Source organism: Erinaceus europaeus, chromosome 7 (genome assembly GCF_950295315.1).
Source record: "Erinaceus europaeus chromosome 7, mEriEur2.1, whole genome shotgun sequence".
In the NCBI taxonomy this organism is placed as follows: domain Eukaryota; kingdom Metazoa; phylum Chordata; class Mammalia; order Eulipotyphla; family Erinaceidae; genus Erinaceus; species Erinaceus europaeus.
In genome coordinates, this window is record NC_080168.1 from 108064934 (window position 1) to 108087205 (window position 22272).

General features: G+C 45.4%; 1 protein-coding gene across 1 annotated transcript in view; it reads right to left on the reverse strand.

The window, feature by feature from the left end:
* IKZF4 (IKAROS family zinc finger 4) overlaps positions 1-5655 on the reverse strand; it is a 19816-nt gene extending 14161 nt beyond the window's left edge. Inside the window, exons 1-4 of the mRNA XM_060193525.1 lie at positions 5146-5655; positions 3317-3410; positions 1837-1975; positions 1362-1399 (exon numbers count right to left, since the gene is read on the reverse strand). Of these exons, the coding sequence (XP_060049508.1) occupies positions 1362-1399; positions 1837-1975; positions 3317-3410; positions 5146-5232 (358 nt within the window). The 5' untranslated portion in view covers positions 5233-5655. The remainder of the gene's footprint in view (positions 1-1361; positions 1400-1836; positions 1976-3316; positions 3411-5145) is intronic.
* Between the last annotated feature and the right edge of the window lie 16617 nt (positions 5656-22272).

The window sequence follows — 22272 nt, forward strand, 5'->3', positions numbered from 1 at the left end:
TCACCAGGACAGTATACCAGCCTTGCCATGAGTTCGACTTGGTTTCAAGTATGGCCTCCACTACACTGGAGGAAACTTCAGTGATCTGGTGTCTTTCTCTACCTGCCTCTGTCTGTCTGAAAAAGCCAGCCTGAAGTGGTGACACTAGTTCTCTCCTTCTCTCTCTTCTGAATAAAAAAAAAAAAAAAATGCTACTGCACCAAAGCAAAGGACTCTGGGGAAGGAAGGCAGGGAGAGGGCTGGGGAGAAGGGAGGCTTTGAGGTCCTGGTACATGACAATGGAAGAGGATGTTAAGTTGGGGCTGAGAGTGTTTTGCAGACTCCTACCCCAGCGAGATGAGAAGTTACTGTGCTGTAAACCATTAACTGCCCACCCCCTTAAAAAATACAAAAAATGGGAGTCGGGCTGTAGCGCAGCGGGTTAAGCGCAGGTGGCGCAAAGCACAAGGACCAGCATAAGGATCCCGGTTCGAACCCCGGCTCCCCACCTGCAGGGGAGTCGCTTCACAGGCGGTGAAGCAGGTCTGCAGGTGTCTATCTTTCTCTCCTCCTCTCTGTCTTCCCCTCCTCTCTCCATTTCTCTCTGTCCTATCCAATAACGACAACAACAATAATAACTACAACAATAAAACAACAAGGGCAACAAAAGGGAATAAATAAATAAAATAAATATTTAAAAAAAATTTAAAAAATACAAAAAATGCTGCAATAAAAAGGGTCAATACACTAAGTTTCTTGGGTAGTGTGGCCTGAGACAACTCTTTCCTCTGATCCTATCCATTAGGTAAATAGACTTCAAGAGAAAAAAGTTGGGGCACACAGGGTATCTTCTGTCACTGAGGAGAGAGAGAGAAGCTAACAGAAGCTTTCTCTATGACTCCATCCTGACTTCCCTGGGCAGATGACTTCACCAATGTGCCCTGGAACCTCACCTCCTCAGTGCCCTGCCCACTAGGGAAAGATAGAAACAGGCTGGGGGTATGGATCCACCTGTCAACACCCATGTCCAGCAGAGAAGCAATTAAAGAAGCCAGAGCTCCCACCTTCTGCTCCCCATAAAGATCTTTGGTCCATACTCCCAGAGGGATAAGGAATAGGGAAGTTTTCAATGGAGGGGATGGGACATGGAACTCTGGTGGTGGGAACTGTGTAGAATTGTAATCCTGTTATCTTAAATCTTGTTAATCATTATTAAATAAATAATAAAAAAATTAAAAAGGAAAAGAAAGATGTCTGACATGACCCTGGGCAGGAAGCTGGCAAGTAATAGTGGCGGGAACATGGTCGTAGGAAGACTGAAGAGACAGCAGGCTTAAGAGAGCAAAACCAGAAGACAGACGTGCCTCACATGACCCTCTCACCGGTAACACTGAGCCCCTCTACTCTCTTCTTTAGAGACCTGGAGGGGGGGTGAAGGAGGGAGGAGTCACTGAAGAGAAAGCTTTGGCTTTAGCTCTGACCTACATTCCTGGCTATTTCAACCATTTAGAGAATGTCACAGATCTAGGGCCAGATGAGGAGGGGTAGTCAGGGGGGACCCTGTCTGGACAGGAGAATAGTGGGGGGGGGGTTGATGAGGAGATCCTTCTAATCTCTATTTCCTATCTAACTTCAGTTAGTGATCATTTCCCTCTGCTTGCTTCTCCAGCTGCAGATCTCTCTGTCTCTCTCTCTCTCAGATCTTGTCTGGGGTTGTGCCCATTCTCTTTTTTCAGAAATGGAAAATTCTAGATGTTGAGTGCCTGAGTGCTGTTAGAGACTGTGCAGGAAACCAGGAGGAGGCAGTGATGGGGAAATGGCTGCCAGTGAAAGGTGAATCAACACAAGTAGGGGTACCCGGGACTGGGGGAGCATAGGAGGTTGCACTTACCACTGAGTGAGCGGCTGGGAGAAGAATGTTGGCTGTTGGGGGTGCTCACTGAGGGCCCCACCGGGGCCCCAAGGAACTCCTTCTCCAGAGATGAGTCCCCGCTACCTTAGAGGAGAGAACAAGAGGGCAGGTGAAGCTGTAGCTAAAATCACTTACTGTCCATTTTTGCCTAATTGCTTCAGATTTCAGTGAAGTTTCAGACATCTAGCTCATCGCCTTGTAAAAGGTAGTGTTGTAATCTGGGCACCATACCTTGTGCCTTTGTCAGCCTGACTGCCCGGTGCTGACTTCCGAGAGCTCTGTGGCTGGGCCTTGCCCACCCTACCTTTATCTAGGCCTGAGGGGAAGAGCATCACTGCCTGACGTCCACAGGAAGCAGGGCTGGGGCTGGGCGGACCAGGGTGGAGAGGAAAATGGGGACCTCAGGTGGAGGGAGGTGGCTGAGGACAGGTGTTCTTCCCTACTGTTCCTCTCTGGAGCTCCCAACACCAGGTTCAGGATCTGCAGGAAGGTCAGCTGAAATTGCCCCTCAATCTATTGATAATAATGATAACAATAGTGATAGCAGCTAACATTAGTTGACTGCATATAATGTGCCGGGCATTGTCCTGTGTACCTTATTTATTTACTTTCCGGAGTGTGTGTGCTAGGGATCAAATCACGGACCTCTTGCATGAAGCACGTGCGCCATCCTCAGCTCATCTATGTACTTTAAATAATTTCACTTGTTCTTCACAACAACCTTATGTCATAGGTGCCCCTACCATCTTAATTTTTCATATGAGGGAACTGAGGCACTGTTTCTTGTCCAAGGCCACATAGCTGACCGTGGAAGAGTGAGCATCTTCTCATGGACAGCAAGTGGGGTACTGAGATAGCTAGTTTGGAGTCATGGTTTTAGTGGGGGAGAGCTCAGCCTACCAGCCTTTCTAAAATCAATGCAAAAGTGACAACTCAAGAAAGCTTCCTGTCTGATATGACTTCAATCACTTATTTACTATTTAGTGTTCCTTTGGCGATAAAACAATCAGTTCGTTCTCAGTTGCTGAAAACTGCCTTGTAAAAGTGACTTTTTGAGAGTGTTATATATGTGTTTAAAAAGAGTAGATAGCAAACCTGAAATAGGAATCATGTATTAAAGAACAACCCTCCTCCCCACAACCTTCTATATGAATACATAGGTGAACTAAGACACATGTAGATAAACACAAACACATGTCACATATGTAGTAGATACACATAAAGAGAACATACCTACTGGAACATACAGACCCACAGCCTTCTACATTGTCTGATAACATGAACATGCATGGATGTGTACACACAGGCCTAGATATGGAAGAGAGAGAGAGAGAGAGAGAGAGAGGAAAACAAACCCTAAAATTCATCCCTAAAGTCCACCTACATTAGTACTTTACCCATTTTCCCAGCTATGCACATACTTACTTTCACAAAACAAAGATTCCATTATAAAATGGTTGGAGTCTTGGGCCTGAGGCAAGAAATCCGGAACACACCCTCCTGAGGGATCCCTCTCCAGCTTCGGTCAGTGGGAAGAAAACAACCACTCAGGACTTTGGGACCATTTCCCATTCATATTCTCTTCCTAAAAGTCCCATTTCCCCATTTATCCCATCACAGCCTAAGGAGATTTGTTTACTATCTATAGAGAAAAAAAAAAAGCCTTGTGGCTTAAAACTGAATTTCCCCAGCTGGGGCTCTTTAGATGAGCCAGGGTTATCTATCTAAGAGACAAAGTTGCCCCGCATCACAACCATACACTTATACAAAGTGAGCATCATAAAGTGGTGGGTCCAGTTGTATCAAGCTAGAGCCAGTTTAAGAAATGTGCCCTTTAAGGGTAGTGTCTCCTAAGGTTAGGACTGAAAAGGGGATCTTCTCATTCCTTCCCAAACTCTATCTTGCCCTAAATACTTGGTGCTAGTAATGTGGGAAAAACAGGCTTCTTTCTGGGCCCTGGTGCTGAGTACTCAGGGCTAAGGGTGCCCTTGGGGTCAGCAGCCTGGCATATGGAGGAAAATATGCTTCAGGATATAGTTAGGGACACTGTGGGGGAAACATCCTAGTAAGCCTGAGAGCAGGAGAAAGGGCAAGAGCGGGCAGGTGCCACTAGAGTCACACTAGCAAGGGCTCTTTGATGCCATTGCCCTCTCCAGGATAAAGGTGGCCAGGAAAACAGGCTTGAGTTTGTTTTCATGGAACTGAAACATAAAAATGAATCCATTTCAGAGAAACCTTTCTGGGACCCCCAGAGATTTGAAGTTCTAGCTAGAGAACCAAGGGGACAGGAGTGAGATTCTGGAACTTTCAGTGGTTCCTCTCTCAGTCCCAGAAACCCCAGCGAGGGATTTTCAGATGCCTGGGACTCCCAAGAAATCCCAGACTTTCAAAGCCAAGGTTGCTACTCTCAGGTCTCAGAAATTTTCTTGGTCAAAGTCACCATAGATTGGCTGAACACCCAGAGGGCAAAGCCATATCAGGAGGGTCATGTGAGGCAAGGAGATGAGTAAAGACAGGAGAGCAGGAGGCAGAGGAAGAAGGCAGGGTAATAGCCCCAATCAGATGTGCTGCTTCACACGTAGGAACAAACTACCCTCCACTCCTGCTCTTGCCGCCTTTCCTTGATCCCTTCATAGAGTGTGTGCCTCTGGGGACCAGCCATAAGGTTGGGGAACCTCCACACTTCTCTGCAAGAGACCTCATCCTAAGTGCTTTCCCTTCCTTGCCCAGGAGCTCCAGGGTGGCGGCTGGCGGGATGCTAGCTGATAGAGAGCGGGGAGTAAGCAAAGAAAGCCGCCCATCCCCAGCTCTATTGTGGGGATGTGGCTGAGGCCCCTCAGAGCTCTGTTCCAGGCTGAGGCACCTTCTGCCAAGGTTCCTCTTTACCTTGGTTCTCTCTCTCTTACCCATTCCCACCCAGGCCTGTTTCAGTATTTCACCCCAGAGAGCTCTATATCTGTCCCCAAGGCCTAATCAAGATGTCACCACAAGCTCCCAATGTCCAAGTCACAGTCTTTGCTTAGCAACACCAAACACCCTCTCCCATCCTCTGCCAGTGTAAAGAGGAACGCCCCCTCCCCCGCTACACACACACACACACACACACACACACACACACACACACACACACACACACACACACACGGCCCCCATCCTCTCCCTCTCCTCAGGCTTGGGAATAGTTACAGAATTGGCTCCCTGGCCCCAAACACCCCCCTCCCCCCCTCCACTAGCCACCTTCTGCCTGAACTTACATTATCCTTCCCTTGCCGGTGAGACCCTGGGGTGCGAACGCGGCCGCCGCCTTGGAAACGGCGAGGGAGTGCGGGTGGTGTGTGCATGTCTGCGTCTGGGTGGCAGGCAGGGGTGAGCCCAGCCACTCACCTTCCAGGAAGCGTGGATTCCTGGAAGTGAGGGGAACCGCCGTCATTTCGCAGGCAGCAGCAGCGGCACGGTGAGCAGGGGCCCACGGCTGCAGCCAGCGAGAGGAGCTCAGCCCAGGGTGTGAGTGTGTGTGCGCGCGTGTGTGTGAGAGTGTGTGTGTGGTTCAGGAGAGGGAGATTGCGAGCGAGCGAGGCCAGGGCACGCTCCGGTGTGCTTGGGGAGGGGGCTGGAGGGGATGTCTCGGTGTGGGGTGTTTGGGGGGATGCTAGCCTACGGCATCCTTTTCCCAAACCGGTGAAGGGCTGGGGGTGGGGGGTGCACGGGCAGGGGGAGGCAGATGCCGCTGCCCTCGTGCCCAGCAGACAAAGAGGAACTGCACAACAAATGTCTGAGAAAGGCAAGAGTGCGTGCAGGGGGGGAGAGAGAGAGAGAGAGAGAGAGAGAGAGAGAGATGGATGGCCCGCAGGGTGGGCGGGAGGAAGGGGGGCCCCCAGGGATGGCCCAATCCTCTGCCAGCTGGGGAAGCCAAGGCCCCAGAGGTCATGGGGCCCAGGACACGGGGCAGCTCCAAGGCTCTCAGATCTGCAGAAGCCCCTCCCCCACTAAACTCAGGCACTCACATTCCCTCCTTTCCCTCCTCCTCCTCCTCCAGGAGGGAGGTCGCTCTCTAGATCTCAGGACTGACAGCCCCCTCCTTCCCAGAAGCAAAGGGTGGGGGGTGTGGGCAGCAATCTGGTCTCAGTCTAGTGGTGCACTGTCACTCTGAGCCCTTTCGCATCCCAGGGAAAATACTGCTTTAGTCTTCCCTCCTCTCTTGTGCCCCTGGGGCCCCAGCAGCCCACAGCTCTGGATGAATCCACTCTCTATCAAGACAAGGCCTCTGCTCCCTTCCCTTTCCAGAGAACTACTGCTTACCCAAGTGCTGACCTACTTTGAAAGACTAGATTTTCTGATTCCAAGAATTTGAGGATGGGAGGTGCTGTGAAACTTTGGGCTGTCTACCCCTGGAACCCTTTCTACTGAGGTTCCCTTAAATATTTCACAGTCCCAGAAAACTTCAGCATTGCTCTGTCCTTGAGTTATAGGAGGCAGGTCCAGGCCCACTAGATTTTCCTTGTAAGACAAGGATTACAGGTATGAGGGAGAGAATGTGTGGTAAGTTAATGGACTCCTTTCTCTCTTCCCTCTGTTTCTTAGAAGCGGAATCTATCTCTTTAGGAAGAGATTTGGGCAGAAAGGACTTTCTGAGGCGGATTCTGTGAGGTGGGGTGGTCTCTTTAATGACCAGGAAGGGTTAAGTAGTTAGTTGGGGAAAGGGGCTGGTGTGCAGGCAGAAAAGCCAGGCAGCACAGGAGGAGGCTTTAGAAGGGCAGCCTTTCAGCCTTCTCTACCACTTCCCCATCAGTGCAGGAAAGATGGCCAGTGCCACTTCTCCAGCCGGTCATCTTCACGTGCCCAGTTCACTTTCTTCAAAGACAATAGGTTTCCTTTTCCCTCTCCCAGGTAGTTGACCACATCTAGAAACATCAGCATGTGAACAAGGGCTTTTGGGCCTCCATTCTCAGTTAGGAAAACCCTTCATATCTTGGAAGTGCTCGATTTCACAGCCCAGTGAAGCAAATACTTTGAAGTTTTCTTCTGCTACGCCATACTCTCCGGGAGGACCAGACAGAGCCCTGTGGGATGCTTCCCGAAGCCGCTTCCTACTTGCTCATTTGCTGCTCTAGGGCAGGGACTGACTTTATCCACCTGAGTCTGCGTCAGCATCAAGGCAAGGTCTTGAGTATATGTGTTGCTCAACAGTGAGTTTCTACTCTTTATTTTTGTGATTTAATATAATTTAATTAATTTTTTTAAAAGATTTTATTGGGGGTCGGGCGGTGGCGCAGTGGGTTAAGCGCACGTGGCGCAAAGCGCAGGGACCAGCGTAAGGATCCCGGTTCGAGCCCCCGGCTCCCCACCTGCAGGGGAGTCGCTTCACGGGCGGTGAAGCAGGTCTGCAGGTGTCTATCTTTCTCTCCCCCTCTCTCTCTGTCTTCCCCTCCTTTCTCCATTTTCTCTCTGTCCTATCCAACAACAAAGCAACGTCAACAATGGCAATAATAACCGCAACAACGCTGCAACAACTAGGGAAACAAAAAGGGGGAAAAATGGCCTCCAGGAGCGGTGGATTCATGGTGCAGGCACCGAGCCCAGCAATAACCCTGGAGGAAAAAAAAAAAGATTTTATTTACTTATTTCTGAGAAAGACAAGAGGAGGAGAGAGAAAGAACCAGACATCACTGGCACATGTGCTGCTGGGGATCAAACTCAGGACCTCATGCTTGAGAGTCCAAAGCTTTATCACTGCGGCACCTCCCGGACCACTTAATAAACTTTCTTTTCTTTCTTTTTTTTTTTGGAGAGAGATGCAGACAGAGACACAGAAAGAAACACTAGAGCACTGCTCAGCTCTGGCTGATGGTGGTGTGGGGGATTGAACCTGGGACTTTGGAGCCTCAGTCATGAGAGTCTGTTTGCATAACCATTATGCTATCTACCCCCACTTGATTTTATTTATTTATTTATTTAAATTGCCACCAGGGTTGTTGCTGGACTCTGTGCCAGCACTACAAATCCACCATTCCTCACTATTTCTCCTTTTTCTTTCTTCTTCTTCTTTTTTTTTTTTTTTAAAGATTTTATTTATTTATTGATGAGAAAGATGGGAGGAAAGAATGAAAGAATCAGACATCAATCTGGTACATGAGCTACTGGGGACTGAACTTGGAACCTCATGCTTGAGAGTCCAACGCGCTTTATCCACTGAGGCACCTCCCGGATCACATAGTCATGTTTTTCTATTTTATTTTCTTTGTATTTTACTGGATAGGACAGAGAGAAATTGAGAGGGGAGGGGAAAATAGAGAGGGAGAGAGAAAGAGAGACATCTGCAGATTTTCTTCATTTGTGAAGCACCCCCCATTTAGGTGGGGAGTGGGGGTTCAAATCTAGGTCCTATACTTGGTAAAGTATGCAGTAAACCAAGTGTGCCATTGCCCAGCCATTTATTTATTTATTATATAAACAGAAATGGAAAGAGAAGGGGGATGGAGAGGAACAGAGACACCTGAAGCACTGCTTCACCACTTATGAATCTTTCCCTGTGCAGGTGAGGGTTCGGGGCTTGAACCTGGGTCCTTGTGCATGGTAAAGTATGGTACTAACGGTTGTGCCACTGGTTGGCCTCCTAGAGTTTCTGTTCTTTCTCTTTCTGTCCCCCACTCTCTCTCTCTTTCACATTTTAAGCAGAGTACTGCTCAGTTTTGGCTTTTGATTATTCTGGGAATTGAACCTGAGACCAATGAGTCTCAGGCATGAAAGTCATTTACATCACCATCAGGGAGGTGGCATAATGTGATAAAGTATTGGACTCTCAAACATGAGGTTCTGAAGTCCATCCCTGGCATCACTTGTGCCAGAGTGATGCTCTGTTTCTTTCTACCCTCTCCCACCCCTCATTGATAAGTAATAAATAAATAAATAAACCTCTGTTCTTTCTCTGGTGTTAGTGAATAAACAAATCTTTTTCAAAAATTTGGAAAGGGGGGGGCTAGGCAGTCGTGCAATGGGGCAAGCACATGTGGTGCAAAGCGCAAGGACCAATATAAGGATCCTGGTTTGAGCCCCTGGCTCCCCACCTGCAGGGGGTTACTTCACTGGTGGTGAGGAAGGCCTGCAGACGGCTATCTTTCTCTCCTCCTCTCAGTCTTCCCCTCCTCTCTCCATTTCTCTCTGTCCTGTCCAAAAACAACAACAGCAATAACAATAGTAATAACAACAACAAAGGCAACAAAATGGGAAAAATAGCCTCCAGGAGCAGTAGATTACTAGTGCAGGTACCAACCAATAACCTTGGAGGCAAAAAAACCCAAACTCTTTTGCATAAGCATTCTGTTATCTCCGTAGTCTTAAAAAAAATTCCAAAAAAAAGTCTAAAAAAAAAGAGAGACATAATAGCATCACTCTACTATTCGTGGAACTTTTCCCTGGTGTTACACATAATGCTCCCATGTGATGACAGGGGTTTGAACCTGGGTCATGCATGATAAGGTATGTGGTCTGCTAGGTGAGCTACTTCCAAACCTAAAAGTGGATTTCTTTTATTCTTTTATTTTTTAAATCTTTATTTATTGGATAGAGATAGCCAGAAATAGAGAGGGTAGGGGGAGATAGAGAGGGAGAGAGACAGACACACTCCTGCAACACTGCTTCACCACTTGTAAAGCTTTTCCCTTGCTAGTGGGGACCGAGGGCTTGAACTGCGGTGTGCTTAAACTGGTGCGCCACCACCCGGCCCCCCAAAAGTAGATTTCTAAATAGGCTTAACTGAAGTGGCTTTGGTTAGGAGGTGAGAAGTGGGCTAGGGAGTCAGGCTGTAGTGCAGCGGGTTAAGCGCACGTGGTGCAAAGCGCAAGGACCAGGTAAGGATCCCGGTTTAAGGCCAGGGTGCCCCCACCTGCAGGGAAGACACTTCACAAGCAGTGAAGCAGGTCTGCAGGTGTCTTTCTCTCCCCCTCTGTCTTTCCCTCCTCTCTTCATTGGTCTCTGTCCTATCTAACAACGACGACATCAACAACAACAATAACTACAACAATAAAACAAGGGCAACAAAAGGGAATAAATAAATAAATAAATAATATTTAAAAAAAGTATTGGGCTAGTACCTCAGAAGGGCCATGACTTTATTGAATTTATTTGAATTGAATTTTTTAAGTCTTTTTTTTAAATTAACTTTAAATTAACTTTTTTTTGCCTTTTATTTGTTGGATAGAGACAGTCAGAAATTGAGAGGGTAGAGGGTGATAGAGAGGGAAAGAGGCAGACATCTGCAGCACTGCTTTACCACTTGTGAAGCTTTCCCCCTGTAGGTGGGAACTGGGGTCTCGAACCTGAGTCCTTGCACACTGTAACGTGGGCTCAACTAGGTGCGCCACCACCTGGCCCCTGAATTGAATTTCTTTCAGTTCAGTCTGCTTGATTTCTGTCACGCAGTTCAGCATGTGGCAGATATCAGACATCTCTACCCATTCCAATTTGTTTTCCCCTCCTTAAATGGGAAAGGGGTCATAATCAATATTTTACCTTACATTACTCGGTATGACTTGAACATGTGTTTGACCTACCTTGTACACTCATAATTTATCGCTTGGGGGGGGGGGAGTTGTTAAGTCTTTTATTTATTTATTTTTCCTGAGTGTTGCTCTGCTCTGGTTTGTGGTGGTACTGGGAGCTTGTTGCCTCAGGCATGAAAATCTTTTTGTATAACCGTTGTGTTACCTCCCTAAACCTGTAGGTCATTTCTACAATAGGATTTGGATTTCTGATGATGATACTTATAATGTTAAAATCCAGTTCTAGATTCCCTTACTTCAGAATCATTTCTACCTCTGGCATTCTGATGGTCCAAAAACTGATTCCTTCCATCTCAGAGGCAAACTCTAATGCTGGTTCCTTTCCTACACCCTCAGTGAAGAAGTCAAATTCCTAATGTTTATTGTCTTGTTAAACGTGGAGAGAATCCTGACTGCATTCATATCTTTAAAAGCCAATCATATTGTGGTCCGGGAGGTGGCGCAGTGGTAAAGCTTTGGACTCTCAAGCATGAGGTCCCGAGATTGCTCCCCGGCAGCACATGTGCCAGAGTGATGTCTGGTTCTTTCTCTCTCCTCCTATCTTTCTCATAAATAAATAAATAAATAAATAAATAAAATCTTTAAAAAAAGCCAATTATATTATAAGCACTTCTGGTGAAGTAAGTATATTTGGTAGGCATAAAAGCCTAAAACATGTTATAACTATGGAAAAAATTCAGGAAAGTGAGAAGTGGGCTTTAAATCTCTATTTCTAAGATTAAACTGTTGACATACTGGTTGAATTCAAGCCATAGAATTCATGCTACAGGGAGTCGGTGATAGCGCAGCGGGTTAAGCGCAGGTGGCGCAAAGCACAAGGACTGGCGGAAGGATCCTGGTTCGAGCCCCCGGCTCCCCACCTGCAGGGGAGTCGCTTCACAGGCAGTGAAGCAGGTCTGCAGGTGTCTGTCTTTCTCTCCCCCTCTCTGTCTTCCCTTCCTCTCTCCATTTCTCTCTGTCCTATCCAACAACGATGACATTAATAACAACAACAATAAACAACAAGGGCAACAAAAGGGAATAAATAAATTAAGTAATTAAAATTTAAAAAAAAATTATCAAAAAAAAAAAAAGAATTCATGCTACACCATGAAACACTTTCAAGAAAACTGAGTCATCTTTATTTGTTTTTCATCTTTATTTTATTTACTTGTTTAAATAGAACACTGTTCAACTCTGGCTTATAGTAATGTAGGAGTTGAACCTGAGAACTTCAAACCATTAAAGTCTTTTCATAACTAGTATTCTATCTCCCTAGCCAGAGTCAGTTAAAAAAAAAAAGACTTATTTATGGGGAGATTGCATAGTTGTTACGCAGAAGGGTCTGTTTGCCTATGGCACCAAAGACTCCAGGCTGAGTAGATCTCTGGCATTCCCCCACCCCCTGCTAATAAATCAGTCATCAGAGGGCCAAGGTTCAATCCCTGGCACCACCATATTAATTTTATTAAAATAAATAATTAAATAAGATTTATTTATTAACACAAGAGGAAGATGGAGAGTGAGAGAGAGAACCAGAGTATCACTCTGGCATATCAAAACTGGGGTATGCAACTCAAGATCTCAAGCTTATGCTTTGTGAGTACTTTATCCACTGCACTACATCCTGGGCTATAAGTAATTTAAAAAGTATATATATTAAGGGGCCAGGTGGTGGCACACCTGGTTAAGTGTACATATTACCATACACAAGGACCCAAGTTCCTCCCTCTAAATTCCTCTCTGTTCTATCAAATAAAATAAAGTTAAAGGGGAGTCAGGCGGTACCGCATCGGGTTAAGCGCAGGCGGTGCAAAGTGCAAGGACCAGCATAAGGATCCTGGTTCGAGCCTCCGGCACCCCACCTGCAGGGAAGTCACTTCACAGGCGGTCAAGCAGGTCTGCAGGTGTCTGTTTTTCTCTCTCCCTCTCTGTCTTCCCCATCTCTCTCCATTTCTCTCTGTCCTATCTAACAACAATGACATCAATAACAACAACAACTATAGCAATAAAACAACAAGGGCAACAAAAGGGAATAAATAAAATAAATATTAAAAAAACATTTAGAAAATTAAAGAAAGTTTTAAATATATATATTTTTTATTTTAATGAGAGAGATACAGAGAAAGACACAGAGAAAAACCAAAGCACTGCTCAGCTTTGGTACTGCTTATGGTACTGCTGGGGATTGGACCTAGAACCTAGTAACCTCAGGCATGAATTTTTTTTTTTTCCTCTAGTGTTATTGCTGGGGCTACTGCTCCTGGAGGCCTTTTTTTTTTTTTTTTTTTTTTTTTTCATTTTTATTGGATAGGACTGAGAGAAATTGTGAGAGAAGGGGAAGATAGATAGAAAAGGGAGAGAAAGACAGACACCTGGAGACTTGCTTCACTGCTTGTGAAGCAACCCCCCTGCAGGTGGGGAACTGGGGGCTTGAACCAAGATTCTTGCTCTGGTCCTTGTGCTTTGTACTATGTGTGATTAACCAAGTGTACTAGTACCCAGCCCTTTTTTTTTTTTTTTTTTTTTAATGAGAGAGATACACAGGAAAGGTATGAAAGATACAGAAAGACAGTGAGAGAGATCAGAGTACTGCTCAGCTCTGGTTTATGGTGGTGCTAGGGATTGAACCCGAGACTTCTTTATTTTATGCAAAAATTTATCTATTTATTTTTGTGTCTCCAGGGTTATAGTTGGCGCTTGGTGCCTGTACTAAGAGTCCACTGCTCCTGGAGGCCATTTTCCCCCTTTTGTTGCTTTCTTGTTTATTGTTGTTGTTATTATTATTGTTGTAGTTGTTATTGTTGTCGTTGTTGGTTAGGACAGAGAGAAATCGAGAGAGGAAGGGAAGACAGAAAGGGGGAGAGAGAGACAGACACCTGCAGACCTGCTTCACCGCCTGTGAAGTGACCCACCTGCAGGTGGAGAGCTGGGGGCTCGAACCGGGAACCTTACACCCGGCCCTTGTTGTTTTTCATTGTTGTTGTAGTTATTATTGTTGTTATTGATGTCGTAGTTGTTAGATAGGACAGAGAGAAATGGAGAGAAGAGGGGAAGACAGAGATGGGGAGAGAGATAGACACCTCAGACCTCCTTCACTGCCTGTGAAGCAACTACCCTGCAGGTGGGGAGCCGGGGGCTCGAACCGGATCCTTATGGGTCAGTCCTTGCACTTTGCGCCACTTGCCGTTGCGCTACCGCCCGACTCCCAAACCTGATACTTCTTAAGCTTGAAAATCTTTGGCATAACCATTATACTGTCTCCCCAGCCTGAGTTATTATTTAATTTTTTTAAACTTATTTTAATAAGAAATAGACACAGAGAGAAAGACCAGGGGCCAGTTGGTGGCATACCTGGTTGAGTGCACACATTACAGTATGCAAAGATCCACTCGCAAGGGGAAAGCTTCACAAGTTGTGAAGCAGCGCTACAGGTATCTTTCTGTTGCTAAGTTTCATATTGGTTTGTTCCCCTTCCCCCCAGCTCTGAGAGAATCGGTTTGGCCCTTGCTAGTTTCGCGCCCCTTTTTCTCCCAGCCCCCTATGCTAAGGACGTCCAGAGTCCCAGCAGCAGCAGCAGAGAGAAAATGATGGAGAAGCACATGGTGTGGGGATTTGCCCGTTAGTGAATAAAGATTAAACTGCAGCTTCTCAGCCCAGCCGTGTGTCCTCGAGTCTCTCTCTACCGCCGCGACACTCGCCCGGCCTGCTGGCGCCCCCAAACTTAAACAACATCTCTCTCTCTCCCTTCTCCTCTCAATTTCTCTCTGTGTATCCAAAATAAATAAATAAATAAATAAATAAATAAATAAATAATATTTGAGAAATTTCTAAAATATTGGGCTGGGGAGACAGCATAATAGTTATGCAAGAAGACTTACAGGCTTGAGTCCCAGATTCGATCTTCAGAACCACCATAATCCAGAGCAGAGCAGTGCTCTGGTCTTTCTCTTCTTCTCAGCATCTTTAAAAAACATTTTTAAAAAATCCTAAAATATGGGGGTCGGGCGGTAGCCCAGTGGGTTAAGCACACATGGCACAAAGCGCAAGGATTGGCTTAAGGATCCCAGTCTGAGTCCCAGGCTCCCCACCTGCAGGGGAGTCGCTTCACAGGTGGTAAAGCAGGTCTGCAGGTGTCTGTCTTTCTCTCCCCCCTCTCTATCTCCCCTCCACTCTCAATTTCTTTCTGTTTTATCCAACAACAACATCAATGGCAACAATAACAATAACATCAACAACAAGGGCAACAAAAATGGGGAAAAAAATGGCCTCCCAGAGCAGTGGATTCATGGTGCACACACTGAGCACCAGCAATAACCCTGGAGGAAAAAAAAAAAAATCCTAAAATATTTAGGAAAAACAAAAAAAAAGAAAAAAAGAAAGACTAGAGCACCACTCAACTCTGGCTTATGGTGGTACTGAAGATTGGACGTAGGGCCTCGAAGGCTCAGACATGAAAGTCTTCTGCATAACCATTATACTATCTTCTCAGCCCTGAGTAATTATTATTAGATTTAATTTATTCATGAAGAAGGTAGGAGAAGAAAAAGAACCAGACATCACTCTGGTACATGCGCTGCCAGGGACTAAACTCAAAACCTCATGCTTAAGAGTCCAATGCTTTATCTACTGCACCACCTCCCAGACCACAAGTAATTTTTTTAGTTTTTCTTTTTTTGCCTCCAGGATTATTGCTGGGGCTTGGTGCCTGCACTGCTCCTGGAGGTTATTTCCCCCCCCCCTTTAAAAAAATATTTATTTATTTATTTATTTATTTTCCCTTTTGTTGCTCTTGTTGTTTTTCATTGGTGTTGTAGTTATTGTTGTTGTCATTGATGTCATTGTTGTTAGATAGGACAGAGAGAAATGGAGAGAGCAGGGGAAGACAGAGAGGGGGAGAGAAAGATAGACACCTGCAGACCTGCTTCACAGCCTGTGAAGCGACTCCCCTGCAGGTGGGGAGCCGGGGGCTGGAACCGGATCCTTATGGGTCAGTCCTTGCGCTTTGCACCACCTGCGCTTAACCCATTGCGCTACCGCTGGACTGTCCCTATTTTTTCCTTTTTGTTGCCCTTGTTTTATTGTTGTTGTAGTTAATATTGTTGCCATTGCTATTGTTGTTGGATAGGACAGAGAGAAATGGAGAGAAGAGGGGAAGACAGAGAGGGGGAGAGAAAGATAGAAACCTGTAGACCTGCTTTATCACCCATGAAGTGATCCTCCAGCAGGTGGGGAGCCAAGGGCTCAAACCAAGATACTTACACCCGTCCTTGCACTTGTGCCATATGTGCTTAACCCACTGCACTACCGCCCAGCCCTCCAAGTAATTATTTATTTACTTTTTTAATATTTATTTTCCCTTTTGTTGCCCTTGTTGTTTTATTGTTATAGTTATTACTATTGTTGTTATTGATGTCATTGTTGTTGAATAGGACAGAGAGAAATGGAGAAAGGAGGGGAAGACAGAGGGGGAGAGAAAGATAGACACCTGCAGACCTGCTTTACCACTTGTGAAGCGACTCTCCTGCAGGTGGGGAGCCAGGGGCTAGAACCGGGATCCTTATGCTGGTCCTTGCTCTTCATGCCACGTGCACTTAACCTGCTGCACTACCGCCCGACTCCCCCAAAATAATTATTTTTAAATAGAGACATTGCATATAAAATTTGAATTTCTTGACCTGGACTGTGTGAAACAATAGAGTGCATGCCCTCTATACATGAGGTCCTGGGTTTCATCTCCATTACTAAAAATGAAAACTGGGGGACTGGGTGGTGGCACACCTGGATAAGTGCACACACTACAGTGTGCAAGGATCATGGTTCAAACTCCGGTCCCCACCTGCAGGGGGAAAGCTTGAAAAATGGTAAAGCAGGGCTGCAGGTGTCTCTCTGTCTCTGTCTCTCTATTTTCTCCCTTTCCTCTTGATTTCTCTGTTTCTTTCTTTCTCTCTCTCTCTCTCTAATAAATAAATAAATTTTAGCAAGAAATGAAAATTCGTGGATTTCCACAGATGGCAGAATAGTGCTTTGATGTCATTCTCTCTGTATTTCTCTTCTTCTTTCTTTCTTTCTTATTTATTTTTTAAATTTTTTAACCAGATCACTGTTCAGCTCTGGCTTATGATTGAACCTGGAACTCTGGAGCCTCAGGTTATTATAAGCCTGTTTGCATAAGTATTATGCTATCTACCCTCCGCCCTCTTATTTATTTTTTTAAATTTATTTTTATTTATTACCAGAGCACTGCTCAGCTCTGGCTTATGGTGGTGCGGGGAATAAAACCTGGGATTTTGGAGCCTCAGGCATGAGTCTCTCTGCATAACCATTATGCTATCTACTCCCACCCTTAATTTTATTATTGTTATATTTATTTATTTGATAGAGACATCCAAAAATTGAGAAGGGGGAAATAGAGAAAGAGAGAGGCAGAGAGACACTTGCAGCACTGCTTTACCACTCATGAAGCTTTCCCCCTGCAGGTGGGGAGTGGGAGCTTGAGCCCAGGTCCTCGTGCACTGTAACATGTGCGCTCAACTAGGTGTGTCACCACCTGGTCCCATTCTCTCCTTTCTCTGACTCTAACTGCAGATAGACATAGGGACAGAGACAGATGTGAACAGACTGTAATCTGGGTCAATGAGATGACTCAGCAGTATCATGCACACATGAACCTCTGGGTTTGACTTCAACCCCTTGTTACTAAATAAATCATTAGAGGACCAAAGTTCAATTCCTGGTACCACCATAAGCCAGAGTTGAGTGGAGGTCTGAGTAAAAATAAATAAATAGTATCCTGGGGGGGGGTAGCATGATGGATAGAGTGTTTTATCCTCAATCACTAGTTCTCTCTCTCTCTCTTTCCTCTTTCTCATGTTAATAACTAACTACAACTTACAAGGTTAAAAATAAATAAATTGGTTTTTTTTTTTTTTTTGAAAGTCTGGATTTTTAATTTCTCTTGAAACACTGGAGGTTTTAACTGTATCGGACACACATTCCTGCATGGCACTGACTCGAGGAAGGACAGGTGCTATTCAGAGGATGCCAATCCCCACAATCTCTTCTGTTCACCAACATTATCTTAACCTAGTTCACTGGCATACCCACCTGGCTCCTGCAGGTCTTTAAGGTTTGAAACCCTACTCCACTCTGCCTGGCTGGGACAGAATGTCATGTTTAGCTGGTGACCTCAGAGCATAGAAGAAACAACATTTTCCGACCATGTCTTTGCTTCAAGTTATTCTGAATCTCTCTTGTAGTCTCCCCTAACACTCCTCTCCTAGTCCCTTCTCCTATTTCCCAAGTGTAGGAAGAAAACCACTATTTAGGGAATGTAAAATGACCAAAATAATGCGCCCGAGCACACACTACCAAATGTGAGAGTCGTGTCTGTGCTAGGCCCTGCACCATAGGAAGGTGTTTGCTCCCAGCTCCATAAACAGAATGCATGTGAGGGCATACCAGACATATAGGGACGGCCATTGCAGTCTTCCAGGTCCATCTTGAAGAACACTCTGTTGAAAGAGAAAAAAGAGCTGCTATTAGAAGCCAGATCTGTAAAGAAAAGAGGTTTCTCTCTAACATTGTGGAGTGAGCCAGAAACCTAGAGGAAGGGTTGAGTGGTGGTGCACTTGCCAAAGTACATATGTTACCACGTATGAGGACATGGGATTAAGCCCCAGGTCCCCACCTACAGGGGAGATGCTTCACAAGCAGTGTAGCTGTACTGCAGGTGTCTCTCTTTTCTGTCTCTCTCTACCTCCCTATCTCTGTTTCACCCTCTATTAAAAAATGGTGCACTTGGGAGCCGGCGGTAGCTCAGTGGGTTAAGCGCACGTGGCGCAAAGCGCAAGGACCAGAGGAAGGATCTTGGTTCCAGCCTCCGGCTCCCCACCTGCAGGGGAGTCGCTTCACAAGCGGTGGAGCAGGTCTGCAGGTGTCTGTCTTTCTCTCCCCTTCTCTGTCTTCCCCTCCTCTCTCCATTTCTCTCTGTCCTATCCAACAATGACGACATCAATAACAACAACAATAATAACTACAACAATAAAACAACAAGGGCAACAAAAGGGAAAATAAATAATTATATATATATGGTGCTCTTGTCTCCCCATTCCTTTCTCTCCCTCTCTGCTTCTATAAAAAATGGTCACGGGGAGTCGGGCCGTAGCTTAGTGGGTTAAGCGCACGTGGCACAAAGCACAAGGACCGGCATAAGGATCCCGGTTCGAGCCCCTGGCTCCCCACCTGCAGGGGAGTCACTTCACAAGCAGTAAAGCAGGCCTGCAGATGTCTATCTTTCTCTCCCACTCTCTGTTTCCCCCTTCTCTATTTCTCTGTCCTAGCCAACAATGACGAAAACAGTAATAACTACAACAATAAAACAAGGGCAACAAAAGAGAATAATTTTTTTTTAAAAAATGGTCATGTAAAAATTGAGTTATTAAAAAAATAATAATGGTCATGCAGGCACTGACCCCCAGCAATAACCATGGTTGCACACACACACAAAGACAAAACAAGAAGAGAGGGGATCGGATGGTGGTGCACCGAGTTAAATGCACATATTACCATGTGCAAGGACCTGGGTTTGAGGCCCCGATCCCCACGTGCAGGGGATACAATCCACTAGCAGTAAGCAGATCTGCAAGTGTTTATCTTTCTCTCCCTCTATCTTCCCCCTCTCAATCTGTCTGTCCTAATAAAAAAAAAAAAAGGGGGAAAAATGGCCTCTGGGAGAATTGGATTCATAGTGCCAGAACCAAGCCCCAGTGATAACCCTGGAGGCAAAAGAGAGAGAGAGAGAGAGAGAGAGAGAGAGAGAGAGAGAGAGGGGCAAAGAAACTGAAAGGAACACCTAAGTGTACTCTATTCTGGAGATGAAAAATCTTATACTCAACCCGAGAGCAAAGACTATGGCCCCCAGCTTACAACCCTAGGGTCTTTTCCAACCTACAGCTTGTGCCGGCTTTCCCAGTCTCTGAGGTGGAAACACTGTTTTATTCCAGATGATTTTTATTTTTGAGAGTAGACCCTCCCCCTGTAGGCAGAGCTAACAGTGGAGGGAAGGAGACAGCTTATACCTTCGTGCTCAGGAGGCAAAGAAATAGTCCCATAGGGGCTCTATTCCTTGTTAAGTTTGGGGTAGTAATAAGAGAAAGAAGACTGATTCAGTCATTCAAGTGGCTTTGGTGGTGGTGGTTGGTGGTGTGTGTGTGAGAGTGTGTGCAAGGAGGGTGAACGGAAAGAAGTAGCTGGAGAACAGCTCACTTCAGGGTCCAGTAATGAGTCCCCTACTGAAGGTGTAATCAACAAATTAAACATTTAAGTGACTTCCCAACCTTCTTGACAATTAGTTTTCTTTCTTATTATTTTTTTAAGGAGGGATATTGTTTTTTTATTATTTATTTATTCCCTTTTGTTGCCATTGTTGTTTTATTGTTGTAGTTATTATTGTTGTTGTTGTTGATAGGACAGAGAGAAATGAAGAGGAGGGGAAGACACAGAGCGGGAGAGGAAGACAGACACCTGCAGACCTGCTTCACCGCTTGTGAAGCGACTTCCCTGCAGGTGAGGACCTGGGGGCTTGAACCGGGTTCCTTATGGCGCCACGTGCACTTAACCTGCTGCGCTACAGTCTGACTCCCGGGACATTGATTTTTTTGAGGGAAGGCAAGAAGTAATTGGCAGTGAAGTATTAAACAATCAAGAACTGAGAACAATTAAAAGTGATAATTTGCTGCAATGAATGATCTCCTTTGGAGCCTATGGGAGGATGGGAAAAAAAGTCTACTTGATACAAATTTACATACATCCAGAATTGCTTTCATCAGTCATCTAATGAAAAATAAATACCCTAAAGGCAGATTTCCTGAGTTGCCACCAGGATTCTTGGTCTCTTTGAAGGATTGGCGGCACATAGATGACAGTTTGGTTTACTTGTTACACTACAGTGATAGCAATAGGGCTGGGTGATGTTGAAGAGAAGGAATGTATCTATTTATAGTCTTTTCTTTTTTTATTATTTATTTTCCCTTTTGTTGCCCTTGTTTTATTGTTATTGTAGTTATTATTGTTGTTATTGATGTCGTTGTTGGATAGGACAGAGAGAAATGGAGAGAGGAGGGGAAGCAGAGAGGGGGAGAGAAAGATAGACACCTGCAGACCTGCTTCACGCCTGTGAAGCGACTCCCCTGCAGGTGGGGAGCCAGGTTCCTTACTGGTCCTTGCGCTTCGCGTCACATGCGCTTAATCCATTGCGCTACTGCCCGAACCCCATTTTTAAGTCTTTTCTTCACTTATCCAATATTGAGGAACATCATATTCCTTTTAAAAGTTTCATGAGAGGTCAGGAGATAGCATAATAAATATGCAAAAGGTTTTCAATGCCTGAGGTTCTAAGGTCCTAGGCTCAATCCCTTGCAACATCATAAGCCAGGTATGAGCAGTACTCTAGTCAAAAGAAAAACAAACAAAAAATTTTCATGAGAAAGTCTGAAATGTAGAATTTCCTTCATTTCTCAAGACCCCTTTCCTTTGCTTTTCATTAGGGAGTCTCAGGGTAGATAGCATTAATAAGACTCTCAAGCCTGAAGCTTCAAAGTTCCAGGTTCAATCCTCTGCACCACCATATGCCAGAGCTGAGCAGTGCTCTGGTAAAAAGAGAGAGAGAGAGAGAGAGAGAGAGAGAACCTCCTAAGCTCAACTCTTTTCTCCTAGGAAGACTAGATACAGAAGAAAATGTTTTGGGGGCTGGGCAGTGGCACACCCATTTATAAACATATATCACCACGTGCAAGGACCCAGGTTCAAGCTCTGGCTCCCCACGTGCAGGAGGGAAGCTTCATGAGTTGAAAAGTAGTACTACAGGTGTCTATCTTTCTCTCTCCCTATCTCCCCTCCCCTCTCAATTTCTTTCTGTCCTGTCAAGTAAAATGGGGAAAAACTTGAAGAGGGAAAGAAAGAAAAAAGAGGGGGCCCGGTGGTGGTGCACCCAGTTAAGTGCACAAGGATCCTTTCAAGTAGGATCCTTGTAGGGGGATGCTTCCACAGTGGTTAAGCAGGTCTGCCTGTGTCTGTCTTTCTTTCCCTGTCTCTTTATCTCCCCCTCCCTCCTCAGTTTCTTTGTCCTATCCAATGAAATGGAAAAAATGTTTGCCAGGAGCAGTGGATTCTTGTGTGTGTGTGTGTGTGTGTGTGTGTGTGTGTGCGTGCGCATGCGCGCTGAGGGGAATGGACTGTGCTTTTAGCATTTATTTAGATTAGATTTTTTGTTTGTTTGTTTGTTTTTACCAGAGCACTGCTCAGCCTGGCTTATGGTGATGCAGGGGACTGAACCTGGGACTGTGGAGCCTCTGGAGCCTCAGGCATGAGAGTCCCTTTGCATAACCATTATGCTATCTACCCCTGCACGTAGCAGTGGATTCATAGTGCTGACACTGAGCCCTAGCGATAACCCTGGAGACAAAGAAAAAAAAAAAAGAAAAGAAAAGAAAACATTTTTTTTAATATGGAAACTTTTTTTTTTTTTTACACTCAGCTCTGGTTTATGGTGATGTGGGAGATCAAAATGGGGACTTTGGAGCCTCAGGCTTGAGAGTCTCCTTTTTTTTAATTTTATTTTTTGAGAGAGATGCAGAGAGAGAGACACACACAAGAGAGAAACATCAGAGTACTGCTCAGCTCTGGCTTATGGTGGTGCTGGGGGATTGAACCTGGGACTTAGGAGCCTCAGGCATGAGAGTCTGTTTGCATAACCATTATGCTGTCTCCCCCGCCCATATATTTTTTTTTAATTAAAAAAATATTTATTTTGCCTCCAGGGTTATCGCTGGGGTTCGGTGCCTG